The sequence below is a fragment of the Ictidomys tridecemlineatus genome, chromosome 6 (assembly GCF_052094955.1).
Source record: "Ictidomys tridecemlineatus isolate mIctTri1 chromosome 6, mIctTri1.hap1, whole genome shotgun sequence".
Taxonomy (NCBI): Eukaryota; Metazoa; Chordata; class Mammalia; order Rodentia; family Sciuridae; genus Ictidomys; species Ictidomys tridecemlineatus.
In genome coordinates this window covers 118,498,364-118,519,572 of record NC_135482.1, presented here as the reverse complement: position 1 = coordinate 118,519,572, position 21,209 = coordinate 118,498,364, and the positions used below count along the sequence as shown (strand labels likewise).

General features: G+C 33.0%; 1 protein-coding gene and 1 long non-coding RNA gene across 34 annotated transcripts in view; one reads left to right on the top strand and one right to left on the bottom strand.

Annotated features, from left to right (window-relative positions):
* Window positions 1–16,388, top strand: part of LOC144365012 (uncharacterized) — a 51,052-nt gene extending 34,664 nt beyond the window's left edge. Inside the window, exon 3 of the long non-coding RNA XR_013423267.1 lies at window positions 10,232–16,388. This is a non-coding gene — a long non-coding RNA (uncharacterized LOC144365012). The remainder of the gene's footprint in view (window positions 1–10,231) is intronic.
* Window positions 1–21,209, bottom strand: part of LOC101976208 (phospholipid-transporting ATPase IB-like) — a 267,727-nt gene that overhangs the window by 25,120 nt on the left and 221,398 nt on the right. For 31 of the 33 annotated variants that reach the window (XR_013423261.1, XM_078015651.1, XM_078015654.1 and 28 more), the window contains 5 exons: window positions 20,761–20,835; window positions 13,992–14,114; window positions 10,323–10,401; window positions 5,920–5,981; window positions 2,155–2,211 (listed from right to left, as the gene is read on the bottom strand). Coding sequence is in view for 30 of the 33 variants with exons in the window: in XM_078015651.1 (XP_077871777.1) it covers window positions 2,155–2,211; window positions 5,920–5,981; window positions 10,323–10,401; window positions 13,992–14,114; window positions 20,761–20,835 (396 nt within the window). In the remaining 3 variants the exon portion in view is untranslated. Of the gene's footprint in view, window positions 1–2,154; window positions 2,212–5,919; window positions 5,982–10,322; window positions 10,402–12,299; window positions 12,379–13,991; window positions 14,115–20,760; window positions 20,836–21,209 lie in introns of those variants that run through there. The other 2 variants (XR_013423265.1, XR_013423264.1) reach the window with 2 other exon arrangements.

Genomic DNA, 21,209 nt, shown 5'->3' with positions numbered 1-21,209 from the left:
AGACTCTATGTTTGTAAGTTATCTTCAAAATCAACTTTTCACATTCTTTTAAAAGGTAACCTATTAGTCAAATGATTCCTCTCTCTGGTTAAAGTAAACAGAACTGGTCCTAGAAAGGGTCTTCCTGTGATCATAAAGATGATTAAAGATGATTTCCACATGAAGATGGTGGAAAAGAGGATCAGGCAAAAACTGGGAACTTTGAAAATTAAAAAACAGCAATGCAGGGGCTGGGGTTACGGCTCAGTGGTGGAGTGCTTGCCTAGCATGTGTGAGGCACTGGGTTTGATCCCGAGCACCACATAAAGATGAATAAATAGAATGAAGGTATTGTATCCATCTACAACTAAAATTTTAAAATTTACATACATACAACAATGCATCTTCATAATGGTTCCCTTGTAATTGACACGATGCTGTAATGCTAGGCATTTCGGTATGGTTTAGTATTTTCAGATGGGTTCCTCATGGGACGCGGGAGTGGTCGCAAGCCACCATGCTGCTCTTGAGAGGCATTTTGCTACCTCTCTGCCCTGCTTAGTTCTTGCACCTAAATGGTGACTTCCAGTATCCTCCTCTTTCCCAAGAAGAAGCCCCAGAACACCTACTCCATCATCTCCACAGGGTAGGCAACCAATGCCTTCTTTTCCTTTACCACACTCCTTCTTAATCTCCATGGGAGGTAGAGAGCAGGAACATGGGGCAACACAGGCGACAAGAAAGCCCCCCCCCCGTTTTTGCTACTTTTGCTATGGACTTTAAATAAATAAGTAAACAAAGAAATATTTATGAATAAAAAAATTGAGATTCAGTATGTACAGACATAAGTGATCCTAAACCTAGAAAACATTCTTTACAGGAGAGGATTTGACAATTAGAATGAGAAATAGAAAATAATTGTTTCTATATTTACATAGGGGTTAAGGTGGTATAATATCATGCTTATTACTTGTATGTTTTATGAGCTGCTAATGTAATATGTTTTTTCATAACTGAGTATCAAGGTCCAGTTGGAAATACTGTTGTGGTCAGAACTCCAAATTGATTGCATCAGAGAATACATGATACACTACATCATCTTAGCTCTTAAAAGGTGACAAGCTAGCTGGGTACGGTGGCGCATGCCTGCAATCCCAGTGACTCAAGGGACTGAGACGGGAGGATCATGAATTCAAAACCAGTTTCAGCAATGGTGAGGCGCTAAGTAACTCAGTGAGACCCTGTCTCTAAATTAAAAAAAAATAAAAATACAAAATAGGCCTAGGGATGTGGCTCGGTGGTCAAGTGCCCCTGAGTTTAATCCTTGGTACAAAAAAAAAAAGTTACAAGCTAATATAAATTTATTTCCTCTCAAAAAAAAAAATCTTTGTTTATGGTGGTTTAAAAAAAAAACCCAGGGCCATGAGCATCTATGCAAGTGTTCTATCACTGAGTACATCTTCCAGCCCCTTCTGTAACAGCTATGCAGATTAAATAGATGGAAAAATGTTAACTATTATTAAGTGAAAAAGTAAATTACAAAACATTAGCTACATTATAATCTTTTTTTTTCATTTTTGATATTGGGAATTGAACCCAGGGGCACTTTACCAGTAACCTACACCCCAGTCCTTTTTCTTTTCTATTTTGAGAGAGGGTCTTACGAAGTTGACTAGGGTCTAAATAGCCTGGGCTGGCCCCAAACTCCTTCCTCAGCTTCCTGAGTCTCTGGGATTACACATGTACTCTGGCCTAGCTATTATTTTATTCTTGTTTAAAAAAGTTAACATACATAGAAAAAAGACTGAAAGAATAGAAACCAAACTGTCAACAATAGCATTCACATTGAAAGGCATGGAAAATATGTATTTACTTAAATTTCTGTGTTAGCTAAATTTTCTGTATTAATCCTGAACTTGGATAATAATAGTAAATGAAGTATCTCAGTTAGAGTATGCTAAATTGAATCTATTTCAAATGTAAAACAGGAAAACAAATATCCTAAAGACATTAGATGAATAATATACCTTCATCCAGTTTAAATCATTATTTGAATATGCAAAATCAAATAGAGTATGGAGAACAAACAAAAGCTTATTATTTTTCTAAAAATTAAAAGTAAGTCAGCACATAGTAACAACAATGGATTTAGAAAAACTCCTGAAGTATACTTACTCTATTCCAAGATGTTGTCTCCAGCCCAGCTTTCAGACAAACAGTAACAACTACATACTGTGAGAGTTGAGATGGGAAGGCAAAGACAATAAAATAAAAAATGTAAAAAAAATTTCCATTAGAATTCATGTCTCCTACTCCTTTCCTGACATCCCCCCCACCCCCGTTCATCCTCACATCTGGTGGACTGTAATGTCATTAAGTTGATAAATGTTCTCCTGGGTTTTAGTTCTAAGGAGGATATAGTGTTTTCTAATATATGCACGTGTTTAGGAACTCTTTAGCATATGACTCAAATCAATACTTATGTTATAAGCTCCTATATTTACTTTTATTTTTTTTATAAATACCATGAAAGATTTGACTCTACCTAGAAATCTGAGTGCTATTAATAAAAAAAAATACAGTTGAGCAGGGTAAATTGAAACCACTATAAATCAAAAGAGTATCTTCTATGGATTTCTGTATTTACCTAAGAGTTTCTTTGTGTCATAAGATATGATCTATTTTAGAGAAGGAGCCATATGCTGCTGAGAAAAAAGTATATTTGCTCATTGATGGGTAAAATATTCATTTTATATAAATTTTAAAATTTATATATGATAGCAGAATGCATTACAATTTTATTACATATATAGAGCATAATTTTTGATATCTATGGTTGTATCCATAGCCTATTCACACCAATTCATGTCTTCATGCATTTATTTTGGATAATAATGATCATCATATTCTACCATCATTAATTACCCCATGCCCCCTCCCTTCCCCTCCAACCCCTCTGCCCTATCTAGAGTTCGTCTATTCCTCCCATGTTCCCGCTCCCTATCCCACTATGAATCAGCCTTCTTATATCAAAGAAAACATGAGGCATTTGGTTTTTTGGGATTGGCTAACTTCACTTAGCATTATCTTCTTTAACTACAACCATTTACCTGCAAATGCCATGATTTTATTCTCTTATTGCTGAGTAATATTCCATTATGTATATATGCCACATTTTTTTTTATCCATTCATCTATTGAAGTGCATCTAGGTTGGTTCCACAGTTTAGCTATTGTGAATTGTGCTGCTATAAACATTGATGTGGCTATGTCCCTGTAGTATGCTGTTTTTAAATCCTTTGGGTATAGACCGAGGAGAGGGACAGCTGGGTCAAATGGTGGTTCCATTCCTAATTTTCCAAGAAATCTCCATACTGCTTTTCATATTGGCTGCATCAATTTGCAGTCCCACCAGCAGTGTATGAGTGTACCCTTTTCCCCACATCCTCACCAACACTTATTGTTGTTTGATGCATAATAGCTGCCATTCTGACTGGAGTGAGAGGAAATCTTAGAGTGATTTTAATTTGCTTTCTCTAATTGCTAGTGATGATGAACATTTTTTCATGTATTTGTTAATTGATTGTACATTATCCTCTGAGAAGTGTCTGTTTAGGTCCTTGGCCCATTTATCGATTGGGTTATTTGTTTTTTGGTGTTTAGCTTTTTGAGTTCTTTATATACCCTAGAAATTAGTGCTCTATCTGATGCGTGAGACATAAAGATTTGCTCCCAAGATATAGGCTCTCTATTCATCTCACAGATTGTTTCTTTTGTGGAGAAGAAGCTTTTTAGTTTGAGTCCATCCCATTTATTGATTCTTGATTTTAATTCTTGTGCTATAGGAGTCTTATTAAGGAAGTTGGGGCCTAATCCCACATGATGGAGATTAGGGCCTACTTTTTCTTCTCTTAGACGCAGGGTCTCTGGTTGTATTCCTAAGTCCTTGATCCATTTTGAGTTTTGTGCATGGTGAGAGATAGGGGTTTAATTTCATTTTGTTGCATATGGATTTCCAGCACCATATGTTGAAGAGGCTATCTTTTCTCCAATGCATGTTCTTGGCAACTTTGTCTAATATAAGATAATTGTATTTTTGTGGGTTATTCTCTGTGTCCCCTATTATGTACCACTGGTTTATCAAGTCTGTTTTGGTGCCAATACCATGCTGTTTTTGTTACTATTCCTCTGTAGTATAGTTTAAGGTCTGGTATAGTGATGCCACCTGCTTCACTCTTCCTGCTTATAATTGCTTTAGCTATTCTGGGCTTCTTATTTTTCCAGATGAATTTCATGATTGCTTTTTTTATTTATATGAGGAATGACATTGGGATTTTGATAGGAATTGCATTAAATCTGTATAGTGCTTTTGGAAGTATGGTCATTTTGATAATATTAATTTGTCCTATACAAGAGCAAGGTAGATCTTTCCATCTTCTAAGGTCTTCTTTGATTTCTTTAGGGTTCTGTAATTTTCTTTATATAGATCTTTCACCTCTTTCATTAAGTTGATTCCCAAGTATTTTAATTTTTTTGAGGCTATTGAGAATGGGGCAGTTTTCTTCATTTCCCTTTCTGAGGATTTGTCACTGGTATACAGAAATGCCTTTGATTTATGGGTGTTAATTTATATATCCTGCTACTTTGCTGACTTCATTTTCTAGTTCTAGGAGTTTTCTGATGGAACTTTTAGGGTCTTCCAAGTATAGAATCATAGCTGATGGGTGAAATAGTCTATATATGTCTGTTAGAACAGACACTTCACAGAAGAAGAAATACAATTGATCAACAAATATATGAAAAAGTGTTCAACATCTCTAGTAATTAGAGAGATGCAAATCACATCTACTCTAAGATTTCATCTCATTCCAGTCAGAATGGCAATCATCAAGAATACAGGCAAAAATAAATGTTGGCAAGGATGTGGGGGAAAAGGTACACTCATACATTGCTGATGGGAATGCAAATTGGTGCAACTGCTATGGAAAGTAGTATGGAGATTCCTCAGAAAACTTGGAATGGAATCACCATTTGACCCAGCTCTCCCACTCCTCGATATATAACCAGAAGACTTAAAGTCAGCATACTACAGTGATGTGGCCACATCAATGTTTACAGCAGCTCAATTCACAATAGTTAAGCTATGGAACCAACCTAGGTTTCCCTCAATAGATGAATGGTATGTACGTATATGTACACAATAACAAGAAAAAAAATGACATCTCAATAGAACTAAATACAACAACAAGCAGTTCATGGAAAGAAAAAAAAAAGGAATTGATTTATAATCACACAAATATGATTGCTCTCAAAGCAAAAACTGCAATAGGCTATCATTTTTGGATGAAGAAGTGTGATAAGATCACTGCCCATGGGACTCAGGGAAATTGATGTTCTTATTACTAAATACGTGTACTCTTTGGGGGAATATTTGGTAATGTTTTTCAAAATTCATGCTACCATCTGATATAGCTAAAATTGAGCTCCTAGAAATTTATCCTACAGATATACTTACTTCTGGGCACATACGAATAGTCTCTGTAGTATTGTTCATAATGTCAAAGGACAAAAAATAACAGTAATGTCCACTAATAGGAGACTAGCTAAATTAATAATGGCAAGTTACTCATACAAGCAACCCTAAAAGGATGATGTAAAATTTATGGGCTGATTTGAAATCAGCAAGGCATGCTATATAGTGGGAAAAAATGAGATATTGAGAAGCATTTCCTTCTTATCAAAAAAAGTAGGGAGGGAGGTAACATACATTTGTAATAAGGTTTATATTTCTAGAAATATATATAAGCAACTGCTACAATAGTTTCTTCTTGGAAAAGACATTAGAGTGAGAGAATTCATAGGATACTGACTTATAACATTTGATAAAGTGATTTGTTTTACTTAGAAATAAGTGATTTAATTAATTTAAGAGTAATCTTACCGAATAAATAAAATTTCCAAGAAATAAATAGTCTGTGGTGTAACCATGTCGCAATATCATATCTGAAAAGTGAAAAAAATCATGTTTTAATCTTTATGGAGTCTGTAATACAGATTTTGAATTTATTTTTACCAAAGAAACCCATAGTGGACCCCCCCAAAATATTCATTGATTATTGGTCATATTTCTAAATTGCTTTAAATGACAAAAATTTTGCATCTATTATCTGTGACAGTTGTGACTTTTTCTTACTTTTTAGTCTCTCCAAGGATATATCAAGCAACAGATGAAAAAACAAAGCATAAGGAGTATGTGAATGTTGTTGTAAACTTAGCTTTATTTGCATTAAACCATTTGACAGGACCCATAAATTAAAAGTACAAATATCCCATAAGTGATGCTAGGTTATGAGAAATTATAGTAATTTTTTCATCATATTTTTAATACTATTTCCTTTTCTAAAATAACAAACAATAGACAATTTGAAATAATGAGAGAATTTCCTAATTCTTTTCAATTATTGCTATATCTACTATAAAACTTTATGAAAGCCCCAGACTATCTCAACATTAGGATACTCTCTTCAGATCTTCTTGACATGTTTTAAAATTCTCTAATACATATTGGTGGTTTTTGGTTCATTACATTTGATATGTAAATTTTCAAGTGCCAACTCCTGACCTTTATACCAATTCAGATAGTATACTTATGTACTTAGGCTCATTTGTTGTTGTTGTTGTTTTATGTTTGTTTGTTTCTGAGTTATAATCCACTAAAACTACAGGCAATGAAACATTTAGGGAATCCAAATGAAGAAAATTGGATAAATATGTGGGCCAAATTACAACCACCAGGAGAATGACAACCATGATGCTAGAGTGTGCACTGACCTACACTTTGTGAGCTTATTGGGAGTGGGATGATAGTATAGATGAGAACAATATAACTGAATAGAAAAGAGAAGATAGCTGCTTCACAGGAACATAATATTGGATTATATTGTTTGGATATGTACTCATAAAGGAATGGAGAAATTAGAAGCTACATTGGGAGGGAAGAAAAACTTCCAGTATTCCAACATTCTGGTGTGAAGCAGAAATTACTTTCCTTCTGAATATTACACAAAATTAATAATGAAAACTGCCACAGAGTCAATGTCAGGGAAACAAGGAGACAAAAAAAAATCCATAGACTCAGAAAACTAACAAAGGCTTCCAAGGAACTGAGGCCAGCACAGAAGCTGAGCTTGCTACTCAGTAAGAGCTCCCTGATGTGAATACCAACTTGGCCTAAAACATCAGATCCCAAAAAAACATCTGCAGAAATACACTTTTCTTCTCTCTGGGACAGAAACTTTAATCCCATGAAGAATTTTTAAAAAAAGAAACAGACACAGTACCCATAAAATGACTATTTTATGAGTTTTGGTCATTCTTTATTATGCTATATATTTGTCCCTGATTATGAAATATGTTTTTAAATGAATTGAATCAAATGAGTGGAAAAAGGACAGCAAAATTTATCACAGATGAAGAAAGCTCACTAGGGATTTTTACATAAGACCCAGTTTACCCAGCCAAAAACCTAATGACTAATCAGAACAAAAAGACTTGTGTGCATTTGAAAGATTTAATATATCAAAATATATTTATATACATCTAATATGTTGAAGAAATAAGAGTACAAAAGCAAAAACAAATGTGGTGTTAAAATTATTAGCTGTAATTATCACAGCTAATAATCTGTCAAATAATCTATCATCTATCAAACTAGATGATAAGGAAATGACACGTGAATACATGAAGGTACTGGTGAAATAAATGGAAAACATCTAGTTTGCAGATGGTCTCATCAAGTCAACAAAAGACATTCAAAGCAAACAGAGAGTATTCAAACTGGAAGCATACGTAAGAGCATGAAGGTATGTCATATGCAAGATAATGAGGTGCTGGAGGAACAGAAAGAGAGAAGGAAGAAAAAATATAATAATTTTATCATTATTCATATGAGGAAATGATTTCTCTAAAGAAATAGAGTGATGCTTATACAAACTTATAATAACAAATTGACTATAAGAACAAAAATTCAAACCTTTCTTAGTATCAGAAATCTATACAAATAAGCAAAGAAACCCAAAGAAATGATTAGAAAAATAAATTTAGGAAGGAAATGCAAAGTCATATGAACATCTCAACAAAATGAATTTTAGATTGAATCTTAAATTAGATTTTATGCTGCAAGAAATACACCTTAAAAAGTAACTCATATAGTTGAAAAATGAAAGATGATCAAGGATGAGACATAATAGTAACTGTAACCTAGAGGAAATTGACATTAAGTAGACTTACACAAGACATGACAAATAATATTTTAAAACATAAAAGGAGAAACAAATATGATAGTAGTAGATTTTTACTCACCTTTCTCAGTTCATAATACATAAAGTGACAACAAATAAATGAAGAGGCAACAATATTTCTGGCTATAATCTATTAGAAAATTGGATTAAATATAAAATGACTACCTTCAGACATTAGGTAAGAGACCAAACAGAGACTTTGATTCCTGAAGAAAGGGTAAAACATTAGATGAGCCTTGTCCCTACTCACACCTCGAGGCAGTTTCTAAGCTACTGGCAGGGAAAGAGATTCAACATTGTTGGCTGAATTAATGAGGCACTGAGAGGACCAAGTTGTTCAAATTTGCAGAACAGAACATGGGAATTATGGAAAGAATTATCTTAAGAAATTCATATGGGGTCCTCATAAGTCCTTGATTGAATGCTAACCTGCAATGTGAACCCATAAATTCCACAAGGCAGTAAAGAACAACTTCCATGGAAAAACAAATTACTACATAAGAGCAAGTTTAAAAAAATTCCAGATTTAGTACAGGAATTGCTCAAATTCCTATAGCCCAAAGTGCAAAGAACTTTTTTTGATGAGCATTCAGCAGAGACCCCAGAGGGAATATATAACTTTAGTAAAAATTAAATTCATTTTAAAGGATTATTAGACTGAACTTCAAAAATATAAAAATAAGTGTCAAAAGAGTAAAATTGAACCACAATAACTAAGTTATTGTGCTGAAACAAAGTCCAAGTATTTAAAAATATACAAATGAACTATTCAGCAACATAACATTTATAATGTTCAACATCCATTATAAAATTACAATGTGGATAAATGGGGGAAAATGATGAACAACCAGAAGAAAATTGGTACTAGAAACAATTAAAAAATAACAGAAATGTTGGAAATAGCAGGGAAGTCTGTAGCTATTATAAATATCTTAAATATTCTCAAGGATTTGTAGGAAAATATGAACATGATAAAGAAAGAAATTAAAGAAATGAACAAAATAAAATTTCTAGAGATGAAAATATTAACACTGATAAATCAGTAACACACAACTAAATAAAATATTAGTACACTTAAAAGCATAGAAAAAGAAACTAAAAATGAACAAAAAGAGAACAAAGATATTATAAATGGATGTATGTGTAGTTAGAGTCATGGAAGAATGTGTGTATGTGAATGTTTTTGCATATAATTTACTTGGAGTTCATTGATTTTCTGATGTCTAGTTAATGTTTTCAACTAATTTGGTGACTTTTCAGTTATAATTTGTTAAAGATTTATTCTGCTCCATTATTTTTCTCCTCTTGTTCTGATCCTCCTATTATATACATTTTTTAAAATTTACCACATTTTTTTGAGGCTCTGTGCAACTTTTTAATTCTATTTTCTCTCTGTTCAGAGTACATATTCTATATTTACATAACCTCAAGTTCACTAATTCTTTGTCCAGCTCAAATATACTGTTGAGTTCTGCTAAAAAAGGGGGGCTCCATTTTGGTATTGTACTTTTCCTTTAGTTCTTTATTGTAATTTTGATTTTCATTCCAATAATCTCTATTTAATGAGCCATTGTCTTCATATCTTTCAGTATGGTTTCTTAAACATATTTATAATGATTGCTTTGAACTCTTTGTTTAATCTGACATCTGGGTCTTCTCACAGAGTAGCCTCTCTTTCCTACCTGTTTTCCAGTATATGAGTCACATTTTCCTCATTATTTGAATGCTGATGTTGAAATGGGATGTTTTACATAACATATTATAGCAAAGTTGGATACTGATTCCCTTCCTTCCTTTTTTTTGGGGGGGGTGTGGGACAAGGGATTGATCCCTTTTATCATTTGAATCATGACCTAGTTCCTCCCCACCTCAGAGCTAGGAATGTCTAATACTAGATTTAGGTGAGTTGTTTGTTTGTTTGTTTTTGCTGAATTCTATTTTTGTGTCCTCCAGTTCTTTCTATGGATATGCACATCACATGAAAACATTAATTTCAGCAAGAGTTACAGACTCTGCTGAATATTTGAAATAATGAAGCTATTACCATGCTCCAGCATTTTTGTGGGAAACCAGAAGAGAATGAAGGAGTGGATCAAAGCATTTATACATTGAATCCAAAACACCTAAAAGAAAACAAAGCAAGAAAGTCAAGATGGTAACACTCATCATTATACAAAATTACATATAAGAGGAGGTGAAGGGAAAGGGGGGAAAAAAACAAGGGAGAGAAATGAAGTACAGTAGATGGGGTAGAGAGAGAAGATGGGAGGGGAGGGGTGGGGAGGGGGATAGTAGGGGATAGGAAGGGCAGCAGAATACAACAGACACTAGTATGGCAGTATGTAAAAACGTGGAAGTGTAACCAATGTGATTCTGCAATCTGTATACGAGGTAAAAATGGGAATTCATAATCCACTTGAATCAAATGTATGAAATATGATATGTCAAGAGCTATGTAATGTTTTGAACAACTAATTTTAAAAAAGATGGTAGTTTGGTCTAAATCTAAAAATATATGACATTGTGAAGTATATTTGCTCTGTATAATACAGTCATAAAGCTGAAAAATTTTTCTGTAAATTGAAAAAATGTATTATTTATTTATTTATTTTTAAAAGAAATAATTTCAAAATTATAGGAACATTATCTGATATGTTATGTAAAATTATAGAATAATATAAATTAAAATTATAGGATATTATTGAAATCATTTAAGATTTAGGATATCATTATTATTATATTACACATTATTCTATTTAAATCTATTAGATAAAAATATATAAAACTAAAATATATTTGTCACAAAAATTATGAAAGTTTATTATACCCAATGAAATAAAACCAAAAGTAATTTTCAAAAGAAAAGAATTTTGCTCAATTTTAAAGTTATGAGTTTAAATGTAATTTGAAACTAAACATGATATGCTCTGATCTTTTACATCTATACTCTGACCCTCATCAAAATAATTTTTAACACACCATGTATAAGTTTCTTAAAAGAAATCTCAATAATACTGAATCTCTGGGTTCCACCAAACAAGAGTACACATTAGTTAAATGATAAAAAATGTATATTGTTCTTCCAATTTTAAATATACCAATTATTTTTATACTTGCCAGGAAGTATTAAAAATAAGAACCAGAAAACATTTTCTGGAAGAGATTGGATTATCTTGGGGTTTGGAACTGTGTCATCTGTGTTGCTCCCACTCAGTCACCTCCGTCACACGTGATATGTAATTGAGTAGGCATGGCTATGTACCAATGAAACTTATAAAACCAGGTAGAGGACTGGATTTGGCCCATAGGTAATGGTCTTAACACACAGATCCAAGAAGCTCAATAAACTCCCATCACTCTGAGAAGCACAAGAAACATGAGGAAATATGATAAAATGCTTATATCCAATAAATAAAGAAAAAATTTTTAAAACCAAAAAGAGAAGAAAGACTCGTTTTACATAAGGATGAAGGTAACAGCAATTTTACATCAAAACAATGCAAACAAGAAAAAAAATATGAAAAATATTGAAAGAAAACAATCAATCTCAAATTTTAAAGAAATAAAACCATTAGTCAAGTGCTACAGTTTGAATATTGGTAGTGTATCCCAGAGGTCCTTGATCTCAGGGTAGCTTTACTGGGACGTACTGTGGACTTTTAGGAGGTAGACTTTGTGGGAAGTCTTTAGGTCCTTGTAAGGAGCATGCCCTTGAAGGGGGTGGTTGTAGGACCCTGTATCATTCTCTCTCCTTCTCTCTGCTTCCTGGCTCAAGATGTAAGCACTGTGCTCTGGCATGTGCTTCCTGTCATTGTCATCCAGTTCCTATAGCAGTGCCTAAAGCTTTGGTGTAACTCAATCTTGGACCTGGAACCTTCAGAATCATAAACTAAATAAACATTTCATCTTTATAATTTCCTCAGGTATTATATTATATTATATTATTATAGTAACACAAAGTTAATAGACCAAATAAAAACAACTTCAAACATGAATTGAAGGAAGGATTTTTCATACATACAAAAGCTGAGTTAAGGGGCTGGGGTGATCACTCAGTGGTAGAGCGTTTGCCCAGCATATGTGAGTCACTGGGTTCGATCCTCAGCACCACATGAAAATGAATAAATAAAAGTATTGTGTCCATCTACAACTAAAAATAACTAACAAGCAAAAAGCTGAGTTATTGTCAATAGATTTGCTCTACAAGAAATGTTAAAAGGAAGTCTTCGGACAGAAAGAAAATCATAACAGATAATATGATTCTACACAAAAGACTGAAAATGATAATTACATGGGTAAGATAAGACATTTTTCTATTTAAATTTTTAAAAATAATGATTGTTTAAGCAAGATATGAATAATATCATAAAGAACTTATAAAAATAAGTAAAATTAACATGTATGTGAAGAATACTCCAAAACTTAGGAGGAAAGAGATGGAAATATACTATATTTTAATAATATATGTGAAGTAGTATATCACTTCAAAGTAAATTATAAGCTAACAACAAATATTATACATTCAAATGGAACTTCTAAAATAAGAAAGCAAAGATTTATAACAAATAAGTGAACAAAGAAAATAAAATAGGACTCATGAAAATTAATTAATCCAGAAGAAGACAGGAAAAGAAGAATGGAAAAATTATACATAAGACAAAATAGAAAATGGCAAGATGGTGGGCTTGAACCTAATCAAATAAAAATGTATGTTCGATGTAAATTATCCATCCAGTTAAAAGGCACACATCAGTTTGGATAATAAAGCAAGTTTTCAAGCTCTCTCCAATAAACATTGAAATATAAATAAACAAGTATATAAAAAGTAAAAGAAGTTGAAATAATTATATTACTAGCAACATGGATTTTAGGGCAAAGAATACTATCAGAAATAATAAGTCATTTCATAAAGACAAAGGGGTCTTTCAAGAGAATATGACAACCTCCAACAGGATCATGCCTAACACCAGCTTCAAAATACATAAAACTACTAGAACTTCAAAGGGGAATAGATAAATCTACAATATGGTTGGAGATTTTAATACCTCTCAATAGAACAAGTAGACAGAAAAGTCTGTAAAGACAGAAAAGTTTTGAATGACATTATGTACTTTACCTCATTAATTCATTTTTTAAGAGAAGATGAAAGATAAGATTATTTTGAGCCAAAACCAAGTCTTAAATGTTTTGGCTCAAAATAGCCAAACTCTCTCCTTTTTTTAAAGGCTTATACTAGGTTCTAGGTTTTTTTTTTTTTTTTTTAGCTTCACTAATTATTGAGATGTACAGTTATGTTTACTCAAAATTGATAAAAGTGTGTGACATTCCTCTTGCAGCCTAGAAACATCCCCTTTAACACTCCTCCCACTCCCACCTCCCCACACGGAATCTCAACTTGGAGTCACCAGGTCCTCTTCCATCCTTTCCCTCACTCCGTAAGCCTCCTGAAAGTGGTGCAAACTCTGTGAGACCACACACGGCACCTTGCTTGTTTTTCACATGACTTTCTTTTTTGTTTCTGTTTTCCATTTCTCATTTACTGTTATTTCTATTGTTTCAAAGTTAGCTCTCTAAACTGGCAGGAAGATGACACCAAATGCAACATTCTTGTGTTTTAAATAGTTTTCCCCCTAAAGCATCAGAAAGGGAAGAGGATCAAAGGTATGTTTGGAGTCAGGTTGAGATGGAAAACCTGTAATAAATTTTTCTTTACCTTTGTGTTGAACATTTCCCCTGTCTGGAAAACTGTGTAGAGTTGTGGATACTCCAGGAGGCTCTTTTGACTGCAACATTTCTCAAAGATTCCCAGAGTTAAAGGTGGTAATGAAGTGAAAATCTACGTAGATAATAAGGATTTGTTAAAAATAACTTTTAGTCTATAAGTGAGTTTATCAATATCAACATCTTTGCTTTGACAATATGTTCTATGATTATTAAGATTTCATCTTGGGGGAAGCTGGGTGAATGATATACAGAACTTTCAACTATTGTTGCAACTTCTGATATGTCTTAAATTGCATTAAAAGAAGTTATTTACAAAGGAGCTATTATTATTGAGTCACATAAATTCAAATGGGTCTATCAAAAACTATGACATAATTTTTCAGATTGATTTAATGCTTTGAGTCAATACATTATAATTATGCACACTGTGCTTTTTGCACACAAAATTTACACACTTTGTCATGTTTATGAGAGTAAAATGAATGAATCAAGTATCTAGCTATTTAAATAATAGCCATAATGGCTACAAAAATCTAGTAATAATGTCATCTAACTCCTAGATGAGAACTAGCTATTCACTTACCAGGAGTTTGCAAATAGACTGGACTAAACAAAAAATAACTTTACAAGAATTCTTTATCTTATTGTTATCAGAAATAAGAAGAGGTTTCCCATTCATTTTATCTTTGAATATTTACCATTATTCTAGGAACTATATTAAATTAAATAAAAAGCATTATATTATATGGAAAGTGGGGAAGGAGAGAGAGAAAAGGGAGTAAAGAGGACAAAAAATGAGAGAAGGAAAGAAAAATGTGTTAAAAAAATGGAAGTACATGAGCCATATTCACTCTCTGGTTTTTGTTTTTGGTACTGGAGATTGACTCCGGGGGTGCTCTACCACTGAGTGACAGGCCTAGTCCTTTTGTATGTTTATTTTGAGACAGGGTCTTGCTAAATTGCCCAGGCTGGTCTTGAATTTGCAATCTTCCTGCCTTGGCCTCCTGAAGTCCCTGGGATTATAAGCAGGGCCTCTGCACCTAGTTGAACTGTTTTTTAAATTCTTGTTTTCTGTAATACCTTTCTGGTTTTGGCAGCAAGGTAAAGCTACATCATAAGTGAGTTGGGTTGTTTCCTCCTCTTTTCTGGAAAACTTTGGTCTAAATTTGTTAATATTTCTGGAATTATTTTTGTTTAAGTAGGAAGATTTTTAACTAAAACTTCAAAAATTTTCATAGGCATGGATCATTTTGTTCTTCAATGATATTTAGTAGTTTGCATCCTTGAAGGAATTTATCCAGTGGGTTGGGGCTATAGTTCAGTTGGTAGGGTTTTTGCCTTTGATCTCTAGCACCAAAAATAAAGGGGGGGGGAAATTTATCCATTTAATCAAGGAATGTGTTAATTTCACCTAATATGTCATAATAATTTGTTAAAATATTTGCTTACTTTGTATTTGTTATCTGTAGAGTCTATAGTAAAAAGTCTTCTTTTGTATGTGTTACTGTTAATTGGTATCTTTTTTATTTATTTTATTTTTATTTGATTCATTTGGTCAGTTTGTCTAGGGATTTATCAGCCTAATGACCTTTTCTAGCAGTCAGTTTGGTTTTCTGTCTCGTTTGTCTGCCTTACTTTTATTTGACTCAGGCATTTTCTTTGTTACTTATTTTGCTGTGCTTATTTTGGGCTTCATTTCTTCTTTTTTCTAGTTTCTTTAGGATGATTCTTGGTTCACTGATTTTAGGCTCTTATTTTCAATATAAGCTTTTAAAAATGTATATACTCCTCTATGCATTCATTGCTTTAGCAATATCTTGTACAAATTGAAAATCTGTGGGGTTTTCTTTTCTGTTAAATTATCTTCTAATTTCTCCAGCGATTTCTTCTGTGATCTATGGTGCATTTAGAAGGGTGTTCTTTAATTTTTTAGATATATGGGTCTTTTATAATATATTGCTGCTTTTGATTTCTACTTTAAATCCATTGTGGTCAAAGAACATATTAACTCTTATTGCCCAGTATGTGATTTATTTGGTGAATCTTTCACCAAAGTAATTCACTATGTTGACAGATTCAAAAGGAAGAAGCACACAGTTATTCCACTAGGTGAACAATGTGAAAGAGCTTCCTCAAAAATACTGCAGCTGATATATTTTAATGGTAAAATAATAATGAAAGTGTGCCCTTAAGATCAGAAGCAAAATAAGAGTGTGTGCTGTTACCTCTTGGAAAAAAAAAATACAGATTCTGCTATTGTGGTTGGGTGTTTTCTATAAATGTCAATTGGGTCAAGTTAGTTATAATATTGTTCAAAACCTCTGTGCACTTTCTGAAGTTTTATATATAGTTTATATCAATTAAAAAAAGAGTTTTAAATCTCCAACTGTATGTGTGAATTTAATTAATTTGCCATTTAATTATATCAGATTCTTAATTTCTAATAAGTTGCTAATATGCTACTTTAATAGAGATTACATATTTAGAATTATTTTAATTCTTTTATCATTAAGGAATGCACATCTTTGTCATTAGACCATTTCTTGTTCTGCAGTCTGCTATTCTATGATTTCTACAGCTACTGTAGTTATTACAGTTTGGATATGAAGTGTCCCCCAGAGACCCATGTGTTTTCCAATGTAAGAGTGAGTGGATTTCCAATGGGAAGTGAGTGGATCAGGAGTGCTCTGACCACATTGGTGAGTTAATCCATTCATAGCTGAATGGACTCCTAGGAGGTAGTAGAAATTGTGGAAAGGGACCTTGGTTGAAGGGAGTGGGTCCTTGGGGCATGCCCTTGGGGACTACATCCTGACCCTTGCCTCTTCCCCCACCGCTCTGTACTTCCTGGCTGCCAGGAGCTGAACAGCGGCTCTCCTTCCTTCTATAATGATGTTCTGCTTAATCTCAGGTCCAAAGTGCTGAAGCCTGCTGACCATGAGCCAATATAAATCTTTCCTCCTTTAAGTTGTTTATTCCAGGCATTTTGGTCATAGACGGACGACTAATGTACCAGCTTTCTTTTATTAGTATTTACATAGTAAAATTTTTTTTTCAATTTTTCCCTTTTGTCTTTATGTTTCAAGGTTTCTTGTAGAAATCATATAGTTTTATATTAATTTTAAATCCAATATGACAGTCTGCTTTTTAATTAGCATGGTTAGGTCACTTGTGATTATAAATATGTTGGATTTTAAATCTTCCTATTTGTTTTGTGTTTGTTGCATTCATTCTTTTACCTCATTTCCTGAATTCTTTTTCATTAATCATTTTTAATTTTTATCTCCATTACAGTCTTATTATCTATACCTTTTATTAGGTATTCATTAAGATTTACATTATACATGAGGAATATATCACAAAATTCAAATACTATTGTATTTTAACTCCTCACTTGTTCACTTTGCTATACTTGTCATGTATTTTAACTCTATATAATTGATAAGCTCTAAATTATTAGTTGGGTTTTAAACAAACCATTTAACCAATTAAAGAGATTGAGAAATTTCCCACATTTCCCACCATAATCAATATTTTCTGATGCACTTCAATTCTTTGTAGAAATCCAAATGTTTGGATATTTTTCCTCTTGCTTAAATAACTTAATTTAATATTTAAGGCATCCAGGGTCTTCTGGTGATGAATTCCCTATTTTCTGAATGTGTATAGATTTTAATTTCACCTTAATTTTCTAAAGACATTTTTGCTGGGTATAGAATTCTAGATTAATATAGATTAATCAGAACTTTAAAGTTATTCTATTGTTTTATGCATAGTCTATGAGGTTGCTAACATGAGGTCTGCTTTTATTTTTACATTTGTACTCTGTAGTGTTTGTTTTTTATCTGGCTGCTTTTTATAATATTCTTGTAGTCACTGGTTTTCAGCCATTTGATTGTAAAGAACATACATGTACTTTTTGTTTAGGCTTATTCTTTGTGAAATTTGTTGATATTCTTACATCTCTGTGTTTATAATGTTCACAAAATTATGACATGTTCAATCAATATTTCTTGAAACATTTTTCTGCACCCTCTTTTGAAGCTCTAGATATAAGAAGGACAAGAGTTCCTGACATTCTTCCTGAGCACAATATGTTTCTGACCACATTTTTTCCATATCTTTTCCTCTGTCCTTCCTACTGACATGTCTTCATATTTATTGATCATGTTCTGAGATCTGTAATCTACTATTAATTTTTCCATATATATTTTTTTCATTTTAAATAGTGTATCTTTCATCTCATGAAATTCTATTTGGTTCTTTTCTACATCTTTTATATCTCTCATTATATTCATGTTTTCCTTTATATCCTTGAACATGTTTATAAAATTTATAGTAATTGTTTTAAGGTTTTTGCCTACTAATTCCATTTCTGAATTAGTCTTTATTGATGTATGTTTCACCTAATTATTGAAAGCTGAATATTACAAACATGTTGTTGGGAGCTGAAGTGCTGGTGTTTGTCATCTAAATACTGTGTCTGTGTTCTTTTTCTTCTGGTTGTTGTTGTTTGGTTGTTATTTAAACCAGGAATTAAACCCAGAGGTGCTTAACTACTAAGCATCATCCACAACTCTTTTTTATTATATATTTGAGATGTTGTCTCACTAAATTGCTCAGGGCCTCATTAAGTTGCTGAGATTGGCCTTAAACTTGTTATCCTCTAGCCTCAGCCTTCTGAGGCACTGGGATTATAGTTATATGTCAGTACCCCCAGCTCTTTTGCCTGTGTTCTGAAATATAGGGGACTGATTATATGTTGTAAAATATGTAAGTTTTGTAATTGGAGGTTCAGCATAATTTCTATAATAGGACGAATTCACCCTTACGATTCAAAGTGGCCTGTATGAGGAATTTACCTAAGATCCTGTGTAAAAGGAGGTCTTCCCATTCTGGCTGATAAGAATACAGATTATTCCCAGCCCTGAATGAGCTCCAAGAACTATTTTGGCCTTTCTGGTAGTTCTTTCCCCAACTTTGCATAGACTTTTTTCAGTGCTTGTATGAACCAGTTCTACACTGAAGGGGATCCTCTGCGGTTCTTCAGACACATTCTCTCTTGTCTCTCTCTAGTTTTCTTTTTCTTTTTTTAATTGTCAATGGATCTTTTTATTGATTCATTTATATGTGGTGCTGAGGATCCAACCCAGGGTCTTGCACATGCCAGGCAAGCGCTCTACCACTGGGCAACAACCCCAGCCCCTCTAGTTTTCTTTTCTGTCATTCTGCCAGGCAAATCTTAGCTACCTTGGCCTGCTGAACTCCAACCTTTGTGTCTTCATTCAGGAGGACCCCTGGACTTTCTTTTCTTTCATTTTGCTTTGGGTTTGTCTTCCTTCACTGTGGCTGGGAAGTAAGACTTCTCCCAGAGACAACACCATCAGTCAGCCTGTTGCCCAAAGTCTGAAAATTTTGTTTTATACATTTCATCTGATATGCTAATTTTTTGTTTGTTTTAATTTTTTTATAGTTCTTGTAATAGTTGGTCATACATGGGTAGAAGTAATACATGACCTCTAGAAACAGTATGATAATTGATGTATTATAAAATAAGCAAACAGAGTCTATCTATCTCTGGCACTGTGATCTTGAGCTTTGTTTTTATCCTATCTGTAAAGTGAATGTGAATTGGGATGAGACTTAGGAAGTCAATGGATATTCATGTCATCCACTTACTGCTTGCTAACACCAAATTACATCTATGTTTCCTATTATAAAAATATGATTCCATTGATCAGTATCTGAGGCTTGTACATTAATAGTGATTTTTCCAGGAAAGAGGAGAGATTCTGTCACTCTCTTCACCACTATGGAATCTTTAAAGAAGGTTGATTAATATTATCCTCTGTAATCAAGAGTCTAATAAAGACAACTGTGTGTATAGCCTCATTGCTGCTGTACTCTTGCCAAATCCACCTAGCTATGGGCATCAATACAAATTAATTATTCACAGAGCTAGATATTTTTATATTATTGGACAGTCAATGTCTTCTGTCCAGTGACATCTGCCTGTGTTGTTTCTGAATTCAAGCTCCTAGAAGACAGAATTTCAGAAGTTATAGCACATAATACACAGTGATTGCTGTAATTCCGTACAAGAGAGGCATCATGTTATACTTGCTGGAAACCTAATTTCTAATCCTCAAAGTCTTGAGATGAAATAACAATACAAAAAGAAAAAAGGGAAAAGGTAATGTGGCTACTTTTGACTTCCAAATGATTTAAGTGACTCAAAGGATTCTTTTTTAAATTTTAGAAAATTTGATTATAACAGAAAACATATACTATAAAACAAGATAAAATTTATTATTTAGTACAAACACGTGATATATTTTTCATATCAGTTTTTAAGCAGTTTGTTTAAAAGCACATGAAATTACAATATAAACACACACATACACAAAAATGCAAATGTAGGTAAACCTAAACTTTATGTATCAATTGGAATGGGTATAGATAAAGTTTAGTGATTTTTCACTTGGCTTTAAAAGCAGGAAAACTTTGCTTAGGTATAGAGTAAAAAAGTTGCATATGTTTTATGTAATAATAACACATTTGGTACACATTTCACATGCTTACTCTAAAATAATCTGCCGTGATTGAAAGTACATGTGAAGAGTTTGAACTTCTGTATGACTTGTCATGGCAAGGAAGGCCCTAAAGAGGTATTTGTCCTGAGTGCTAAGTACCCAGATGACTGACTTGGAAATTCTTGAAGTTATGCATGCTATCAGAGAGAGGAAGAGGATGCTTACCACATTGTACAAGCTGATGCACCAATGCTCAAATATAATCTGCCCAGAGAATCCATTAACAAAGGAGAACCAAAGCTGGAAGACAGGGAAGCTAAATGAAGCATTTCATCAATGTTGACCTAAATATATCCATATATTGAAAAGAAGTGATACACAAGAGGGACCCTTTCTCTGGCACAGCTGCTAGAGGACAATCACTTAGGGGACCATACAGATGTCCTTTCATAAACTATGAACTGTAAACACCAATCCTTAATGATGTTAAAAATATTGATGTATTTGGTAACTAATGGCATACATCTTTATACTAAAATACAAACTTCTCGCAAACGTCCAGATTTTTATTACAGAAAATCTTAAATCAAGTAACAAAGTTTACTTTGTAACAAGTAATAAATTTTATGCCTTCTATGGGAATAGTTACAAAAAATATACTCTGTAAATCTTAG